General features: G+C 38.1%; 1 protein-coding gene across 1 annotated transcript; it reads left to right on the top strand.

The window, feature by feature from the left end:
• The first annotated feature begins 941 nt into the window (after window positions 1–941).
• Window positions 942–7,000, top strand: tekt3 (tektin 3). The gene is made up of 8 exons (XM_039665281.2): window positions 942–1,013; window positions 1,601–2,199; window positions 2,935–3,018; window positions 3,774–3,844; window positions 3,967–4,110; window positions 4,192–4,414; window positions 5,541–5,695; window positions 5,823–7,000. The coding sequence occupies exons 2-8, from the start codon at window positions 1,627–1,629 to the stop codon at window positions 6,037–6,039; spliced, it is 1,467 nt and encodes a 488-aa protein (XP_039521215.1). The 5' UTR covers window positions 942–1,013; window positions 1,601–1,626; the 3' UTR covers window positions 6,040–7,000.
• Window positions 7,001–9,650: the final 2,650 nt, after the last annotated feature.

Raw genomic sequence — 9,650 nt, 5'->3', positions numbered from 1 at the left:
ATGTCTTTGCAGGCCCGCTGTGCAGCGAAACTGGGTTCACACACACACACAAAAAAATTTAAAAAAATAAAAAAAATAAATGATGACAATACTCGATGTTAAAGTGCGGATTATTGACAGTCCTTGAGAGGGGAAACAGTCCCAGGAAAAAAAGACCAAATCTATATAACAAAGGAAAGAAAAATGGCAAACAAAAATTGCACAAAAAAACAACAAAAGATATATATATAGATAAGAGAAACGGATCTATACACGCAAACTTCGTCAGAGGTAAAGAATTGCACGCTTGCTCGCCATACATTAGTTTGGATGAAAACTAAATCATGAAAACTGTGAATGAAAACAAATCACATTGGACTTTAAGCATGCTTGGCATTCAGTGACACAAAGATAAATGTGATAACGTCTCTCAGAGGATCTTTTGTCCCAGCTGATCCACGGCTGATCAATTCGACCCTGTTGAACTATGTTACTGCTAGTTCATGTATTCTGAATGGTTTCTAGACAGAGACTGTAATAACTCACCAGGGGGTATGGCTGCCCAGAAAGCATGGCCTGAGAATATTTTGTGTTCAGATATCTCTTATTTATAATTTACAGTTAAATTAGCCTACTGTATGCATTGAAATATTTTACTCAAGATTTTTTAAAATATATAATGTGATCATATGCCTATTAGTTATTATTTTAAATAAAACAAATTATGTTTGATGTTTTTCCAGCTTATATATATAATATATAATATAATATAGGCCTATATATATTTGTTTGCTGCACCAGATGTGTTTAATAACTTTGCTTTCGATTGAGCACTTACAGAAGTGATTCGCGCAATGACGACCTGTGAAGGGCTTATCTATGAATAATGCACAACAGTGCTGTCCGAAATCTCTCGCGCATGCGTAGAGTTCTCTACTGTTCTGCACACAGGTGCGCGCATTCACCTGTCAACGGTGCACAGACTGAACACATGTGCGCGAGCGCTTCATGCGAATGACACATTCAAACACACGGTGAGTTTAGAACGTTTCCTTTATTTGAACTCATTGCCTATATAAAGATGTTTACAGATTATATTGCTCGAGTTAATTGGTCGGTTTGATTTTTCTTTGATTTGGCGCATTTTTGACACGCTAGGCTAAAACGATGCCATGCAAATTAATGTTCTGTGACGATGTTTAATTTAAATTTACACAGCAGCGACTTACAATTAGGCTTTCAGCACTTAACAGATTAAATTAACAGATACACAAATTAATAAAATATTATATTTAAAAGCTTTAAACATTACTTCTAAGCGTAGGAGATTAATGGTTCTCCAATGCCTTGCATGGAACATGATAACTTTAATAAATACCATTAAAAAATATTAAGTAAAAATTAACAGAATGCACATTCAAATTGTGAAATGAAATGATTTTGCTATCTATATTTTTCCATAGGCTATGTATGTGACGGGGGCTATTTTACTGCAGTGGATATAAATAAATGATTTAATTGATTAATACACGTTTCATTTGCTCTATTTTACATTTTCACTTCAACTATTTCATGATGTTAAGGCAAGACATTCCACAGCAGATTCTGTTCTATTTTCCAGGGAAAAGGTGGCTAATTGGTTAACACATGGAGCTAATTGGATCCACCCAGATGGCCACTTATGCTCGGCCCAAAACCAGCCACTTCCTGCCGGCTATATCCACCACAGCATCCAGTTATAGGAGCCATCAGCCAGCCCTTACCATCAATCAGAATTCAAACATGCCCTGGAGGACTAATTCTTACTTTAGAAGTGGCAGCGCAATCCCGACCGTATCAGCACTTCAAAGAGAAAACCTGGACTTAGTCCGGGCCAAAACCATGTTCTACCCCTCTAACAGGACGGCTCTCAGTTCACGATACATGCCTGAGGACTGGTACAAGTCGAACCAGAGTAACTACAGGGAGTCAGAGTCGTCCCGGAACAGTGCCGAAAGGCTTCGGAGAGACACGATGCGACTGATCCAGGATAAGGACCAGCTGACTCGCAGGACTCAGGACTCCACCAGCAAGAACATTGGAGAAAGACTGAACGACATCAGCTTCTGGAGGTCTGAGCTCAATCATGAGATAGACAACATGGTGACAGAGATATCAGTACTGACAGATGTGAAAAGAAGGCTGGAAAGAGCTCTAGCTGAGACAGAAGGGCCACTGCAGGTGATATATTTATATATACATATAGTTTACTACATTCATTTAGTGCGATTAATCTGCAAAAGCATGCAAGACAATGGTAATAATTTATAAACAAACACATTTACACATTTCGCCTCTCGAAAAATAGCTAAAGGCCATTTCTTGTTTTCACAATTGTAACAAATCTTTCATCAGTGCTTGGAAAGCGGCACGGCACGGCACAGCTCCAGTGGTCTGTAGTCAACCAAATTTGGGTCATGGTGATAGCTGAAGACCCAGTAACTAGAAAAGCCCACAGAGTTTCAGGTGACCCATTGTTAGAAACCACTTGGTAACAGAACCTATATGGGTGTAAGATATACACACTCAATCACACTGAGCACTAGCTCTACAATGACCTCAATGTGTTCCACCTCTGTCTTTACAGAGTTACCCATCTGAGTCACAGTAAGAGACTGTTTCCATAGAGACCACACCAAAACATGGTGACTACTAGTGCTGTGCTGGATGAGTTCCAAATTAGTGTAGAGTCACTGCCGGCACCTCGCAGGACTGACCACGAGAATGAACACAAGATGTTTCCATAGTGACGTGATTGCTTACTAGAGCTTCCGTTGTCACACTTTGAGTGAGCAGGTGTATTACGTAATATCCTGTCATTATTAAAATGTGTTATTTGGCGCTGTTATATGTAGTTGTGAACTCTGTAAAAAAAAAAAAACTATATATATATGAATTACTTTCTTTCCTCTCCAGGTGTCTCAGGAATGTTTGTTCCACAGGGAGAAACGGATGTCCATTGATCTGGTTCATGATGATGTGGAGAAAGATTTGATTAAGGTGAGGTCACCTGAGCCTTTATATAAACCAAAAAACAAGCGCAAATATCGGTAATGAATCAAGGATTTCGAGGAGCTTTCTTAAAGGGATAGTTCACCCAAAAATGAAAATTCTGTAAGTATTTACTCACCCTCATGTTGTACCAACCCCGTAAGACCTTCATTCCTCTTCAGAACAGAATGCAAATATTTTTGATTAAATCTGAGAGCTGGATCACTCCCCCATACTAGTTCATATGCTTCTTGAGGGATTGAAACTTGCCGACCTCAAAAAGTTATTAAAGACATCGTTAAAATAGTCCAAGTGACTACAGTGGCAAAACCAAGTTTATTAAACGACGAGAATAATTTGTGCGCAAAAAAAAAAAAAACTTTTCGAGGCCGGCATGTTTCAATCCCTCAAGAAGCCTATGGACTAGTATGGAGGAGTGATCCAGCTCTCAGATTTCATCAAAAATATCTTAATTCGTGTTCCGAAGATGAACGAAGGTCTTTACAACATGAGGGTGAATAATTACTGACAGAATTTTCATTTTTTGGTGAACTGTCCCTTTAAGCAATGTGTTTTCCATTCGATTACGTCAAATGTAATACATGGCTCTCTGGAATATGCGATTCTGTTTGGTCAATGGACTCTTTTCACAGACTGTGATGCGACCAGATTTTTTTTTTTTAATTAACTATTTCCTTGCCAGCTTTCTTTTCTTTCTTCCTTGTAATTTCTATTTGCTAAATAAAATTTTGCCTTTTGCGCAGGAAGTGGAGGTGATTAAGTCATGTCAGGAGAGAATGAGGCGACATTTAGAGCGAGCTATTGCTCAACTAGCGTGAGTCTCTAAATAACCATACAATTTCGTTTTCAATTTTAAATTCCATACTTACAGTTTGAAAAATGATCATGGCGTCTTTGAAACACAATGCATGTGGTTATACTGATTAATATCCTCAGGTCGAATCGTGCAGCACAGCACGAGCTGGAGAGAGATTTGAGTGACAAGGTAACCGCTCAGAGAATCGACGACAGGTGTCACCATCTCAGGAACACCTCTGATGGAATCAGCTACTATAGAGGAATCGATCGCCTGGACCCATCGTAAGCTTTATGTTATTCAAAAAACAACAATTAAGTCCAATGAATGATGAGTCAATATTACTTTCTTCATGGTCTCAACAGCATCAGTCTTCCAGAATCCTGGTCGAAGTTCACCGACGACAACATCCTGCATTCTCAGAGCCAACGCGCCGCATCTCACAAACTCCGTGATGAGATTGAGATTCTGCTCAATGCCACTTCAAACGAGATGTGGAACCAGTTTAACGCCGTAAACGTGTCATTCACCAACCGTATCTCTGAGACGGCAGACACCAAGAACAATCTGCAAACTCACCTGGCCAAGGTAACCACAGCTCATTTTGGTCCAAGTTCTAGTCAAATCAAGTGAAAACTGGCTTATAAATCAGGTCTTTAGCAGTTTGATTTTATTTGACCTTATCTCAAAAGCAATGCATTATAGTAAATATAAGTAGGAGTTACTGGAAGCTGGAAAAACAGTAGTATTCTTCTCATAGTAGTATTGTTTGAACTACTACTTAATAATACTACTTCCTTCTTCCTTACTTCACTTTGACTGGAGAGGGCCCAAAGTAAACCCCATTTTCCTTGCTTGCTTTTGTATGCTGTAAAGATGTAGACGGGAAGCTCTGGAGTCTATTGTAGATGGGGTTAATGAAGGACATGAAGAAGCTCTGTCAGATGTCCATAATGTTTAAGCCCTTGATGGCTATAATCAGAGGTATGAGGTAACCAATAAACAGCTAACATCATTAATGATGGTGATTGGTCAAAATGAGATTACTTCAAAATGTCTTCGTGAGGGAGTGTGTAAGATGTCTCTGTAACTAGACACTTGATCCTGAATATTTTTTATGACCATTATGTACAGGGGCCTACTGTAACGAGGAGAACTATAAAATCCTTTCAGATACATCACATCAGTCAGTATAAAGACATTTTGAAGTTAATTTAACATTGCTTATAACTTTCTACTCTGCCATGCTTAAATGTTAGTTTACTTACAATAATACAATATAGTTTGGCAAACCAAATAATTAATAAGCAAGGTAATTTGTAAAATTACATTTTCTGTAAAGAACAAATTAAATAAAGTTTTGTGGCATTTTTAATTCTTTTAAGTAATTTGCTAATTAAATTGAAAAAATAAACAAAAAGCCAATTTTGTCCTGCTTACCATGAGGTTAAATTTCTGCTCTCTCCGCTTTGTCCTGGGATGGCTGTGTGGCTGGGTGAGAACAGGAAATCTGCCCAGAAGAGAGCAATTCTATCCTAATTTCAGATTAAAGTGCTTTAGACTGTCAATTATGATATACAGTAGAAGTAAGTGTACCTGACTGGACCGGTTTTACCTTTGAGAAGGGTCAAGAAGTCAGACACAGAGAATAAGTGACTGTCACTTATTCAATCAACTCTCGTTCTCTCTCTTGCTTTCTTGTTTCCACATTCAGACACTTCAGGAAATCTTCCAGACTGAGATGCTGATTGAAGCTTTAAAAAAGGCAATCCGAGACAAAGAGAACCCACTTAAAGTGGCCCAAACCCGCCTGGAAGAGAGGACTCGTAGACCCAACGTCGAACTCTGCAGAGACAACCCTCACCATAGGTAACCTATTTAATCATTAAAAACAAGCAAACAATATTTGTGTTATGCGTCATGAAAAGGTCTCATACACAGACAACTTATGTTTTGTAAAAAAGCTCTGTTCTCCTTGTCTTTGCTTTGGTCTCAGGTTGATTACAGAAGTGAGGGAGATTGAAGACACCATTCATAAGCTGAAACAGAGATTGATGGAGGCCGAGAACACTCTGCAGACCCTGGTGAAGACGAAAGTGTCTCTGGAGCATGACCTGTCAATCAAGGCCAACTCTCTGTTCCTGGATCAGGAAAAATGCATGAGCATGAGGAAGAGCTTTCCCAGCACTCCTCGTCTAGTCGGATACACCTAGATGCTCCAGAACCTTCTCTAGAAGCTGCTTAACCACCTGCTGAATCTAGATCAGAATGTTGGTGTTTAAAACATAAACGGCAAGATTAGTGTCAGAACAGGTTGACAGCTTATACTTAGTCCTCTTAATTAAGTGGATTGATATCTTATACCTCACTATTATTGCTTCACTTACCATTAGGTTAAACACTCTATAATGAGTAGGGGCTTTCGCACTGGGGGGATAAACTGATTTGAGTAGCAAATGCACCTTTAATCAGATTCATACTGATCCTTGTTAGTCTTATTTAGAAAACATTTAAAAAACAATGCAAAAGCAAGTCCATCAGTTATGTGAGCTCCAGACATCTGTTGAACTGTGAGGTCTGATTTCTACACCAGTGTGACATGATTCTAACAGTTTGCAGACAGTGGACACGACACCTTGCTTTTGTTTGTTCAGTTCAGAGGTCCACTTGAGGGCTGTCTTTTACTACACACTTCCCTGAGTTTACCAAAGCACAGAGGTGTAGTTCTCATGTTCTTTTGAAGTACAAACATACACTTTAGAAACAGATGTCACAGGCAAGCCTCATTGTTAAATATACACACAGCATCTGGGTTTATTGATTCAGAGGGTGAGCGTGTTTTCTCTTGTGTAATGTGTACACAACACATTAGTGTTCTGCTCAAAGACACTTCAAACTCTTTACATATAAATCAAAGTCTGCTCTGTTGTCTGAATGTTTTACATTACACAATGAACTTGACATTAACAGGTTCATTCCTAAGAACATGTGTCATGCACTTTTTGACAAGATCTAAATATAAACACATGTTATTTTAGTTACAGTTCAGTTGAGTATCAATTTGTTCTCTGATCTTTGTCCTAAAATTCCTAAAAAATAAACACAAATTTGCTTATAAAGATTCATTAAATTCATCAAACGTGCCAGTAAAGACACTTCCAGTGTTACGCTCTAAAAATGTGGGTTGTTTCAACCCAAATTTGGGTAAAATGTGGACAAACCCAAATGTTGGGTTAAAAATGTAATTTATAAAAAAAAAAATCACAGTTGAAAGTGAAAGTTGAAGTTGGGTTAAAATTTTAACCCAACATTTGGGTTTGTCCATATTTTACCCAAATTTGGGTTGAAACAACCAAGCATTGTTTAGAGTGTATGAAACTTTTCTTTAAAAAAAAGAAACATTCTAATCAAAGAATCCTGAAAAAATATATATCTTGGTTTCCACAAAAATATGAAGCAGAACTGCTTACTAAAGCTATATATTGTGAGTATATTGTTACCACAAATTAAGAATTTGTTCTCGTTTTAGTAAATTGTTGCCATGTTGAACTTATTTGTTAGCTTGTTTTGATCTTGATTGAACTAAAACAAGGGATAAAATGAGTATAACATGGCCATGATTTAGTAAATCAAGGGAAATGATTACATTGTGCACATTTTACTTTACAAGGGATATAATTAGTCAAATGCGCTGATGTATTAGGAAGTCAACTAAGTGTTAATACATTTTTCTATAGTTTTCAACATTGAAAATATTAATAATAAAAAAAACATTTCTTTAGCACCAAATTAGAATATCAAAATGCTTTGCCATTACATTTAAACTGACATCGACAGCCTCACTTGAGCAACCCCATGCAAATGCCTTGCTTTGAAACACTATTTTGACAGCCATGGTTGCTCATCATGGGTTCTGAACCCTCAATCTTCTGGTTCCCAAATAACACCCAACACCACATCTCGTCAGCTTTCCCGTTCAGTGACTGTTCTCTTATCTGCTGCTAAAGAATGCAATGCACTAACTAAATATTCCAATCCCCAGTTCTCTCTTCTTTTCAGGTTTCTTATCATGGCTGTGAGAGCCTTCCTAACTATGTCGAGTACACAGTGGTCCTCAGAGTCTCAAATGTTTGCTACAATCATTAGACAGAAGCAATATTGTTTTCCAGACGTCTGAATATGAGCTGCATTTCAGGGCCTGATCCAAATAACCAACCTTGACCTTTTAAACATCGCAGCAGGAATGTGTTGCTTAAGACAAATATGACTCTATTTGATCGGATGTTGACAGAAGAGGGAGATTCTGGAGACCTTAGAATGCGTTACTTACTGCTAAATGGTTTGGCAAATTTTTCATAGATAAAATTATTTGCTTTTCAGGATTTATGGAACTTCATGCAGAGTTATGAGAAGGTTGTAAAACCTGCTGGCTAGTTTTCATTGTCCGTTTGGCTTCATTCGTAACCTTACCCTCACATCTGAAGTGTGGTTCTCATGGTTTCCAGCAAAGAAAACATTCAGATAAAACATTAGAGTGGGCCCTGCCAGCCCAGAAGAGTCATCCGGTGGCCAGCTGTGCCTGATATTTAAGTTGGATCCCACGGTTCTCTTCTCATTGAGTTTTACACACAGACCACCACCACTTTAGATCATGATATCTGCCAACAGTACAGTCTAGCTGTATTCATGTATCAGTTAGAATCTCAGTGTGGTCCAAACACAGCTGGACACTGACGAAAAGGTGCAAACGTTCGCTTTGCATAGAGTTTACGATCTTGACAGTCTCCCAGGTCAATAAAAATGCCACAGAAGTGTGTTTGCGACTCCATGACTCTGGTTCTGATTCAAATTTCACTAAACGATTCTGATACCATTATAATTCTTTTAGCACTTTTGAGGGAACAAATGACTGATTTGCAAGTCTTTTGGACTTTTTAAAAGAATTGGCTCATAAGAATTGTTCATGAATCACCATAATGATAAGGTGTCGATTTATACAAGTTAGTTATGGTCCTCGAAGTGGATTAGCTGAGTGACGTTCCAATATGGCTGATGTCCAACAGCACTGGGACTTTTCTACAAGTTATATTGTGACATCTGAAATCACACACTTGCCTATAGTAGGCTAAAAACAGTATGTAAAAAAAGAAGTATGTCCGAATATACTTATAAAATAGTAGGCAAAAAGTACCCGGATGACCTGAAGATTCTTAAGTTTCCATACGATCGATACTTTACAATCCCATGATGCCATGGCAGAGGATTTGTGAAGGACAGTGAAGCGACGTAACGGACACTGGTAGGTCACATTATAATGACAATATGGCAAATAAATGTAGCATGTCTGGATTACATTCATACCACACACATTCATACTATACGCAATTATATAGAACATACTTGTCATAATTGTCGCGATTATATAGAACATACTTACGAATAGTCATTTATTAAGTACTCATGTGATATCGGACGCAGCATCCAGATCCAGGAACAAAAGTGATAATCCATTAATGCAATCATTCACTCAGGCATTTAAGCGATTCGTTCAAAAACACTGATTCAATCAGGAACGAAACAGACTTGAGTCGTTGAGACATTCAATCAACCTGTGTTGCTCTGAGACACGTCACAGTTCGGCGGTTTTTGAGAACTATTTGAGTTGGTGAAACAAAAATAGATAAAGAAACTTTCAGCTTTTTTTGTTTTCAGCTAGCAAAGTTTTAGTTTTGTGCTGTAGAGTCAATATATTGTCATACTCTCTTTTACACTCTTCTTCTTACAGACTACATACCTCAAGACCGAACTTTAGCTGGGGACGTGC

The sequence above is a fragment of the Pimephales promelas genome, chromosome 17 (assembly GCF_988280905.1).
Source record: "Pimephales promelas chromosome 17, fPimPro1.hap1.1, whole genome shotgun sequence".
NCBI classification, from domain to species: domain Eukaryota; kingdom Metazoa; phylum Chordata; class Actinopteri; order Cypriniformes; family Leuciscidae; genus Pimephales; species Pimephales promelas.
Note: the sequence above shows the minus strand (reverse complement) of the source record. Positions and strands in the feature narration are given on the sequence as shown.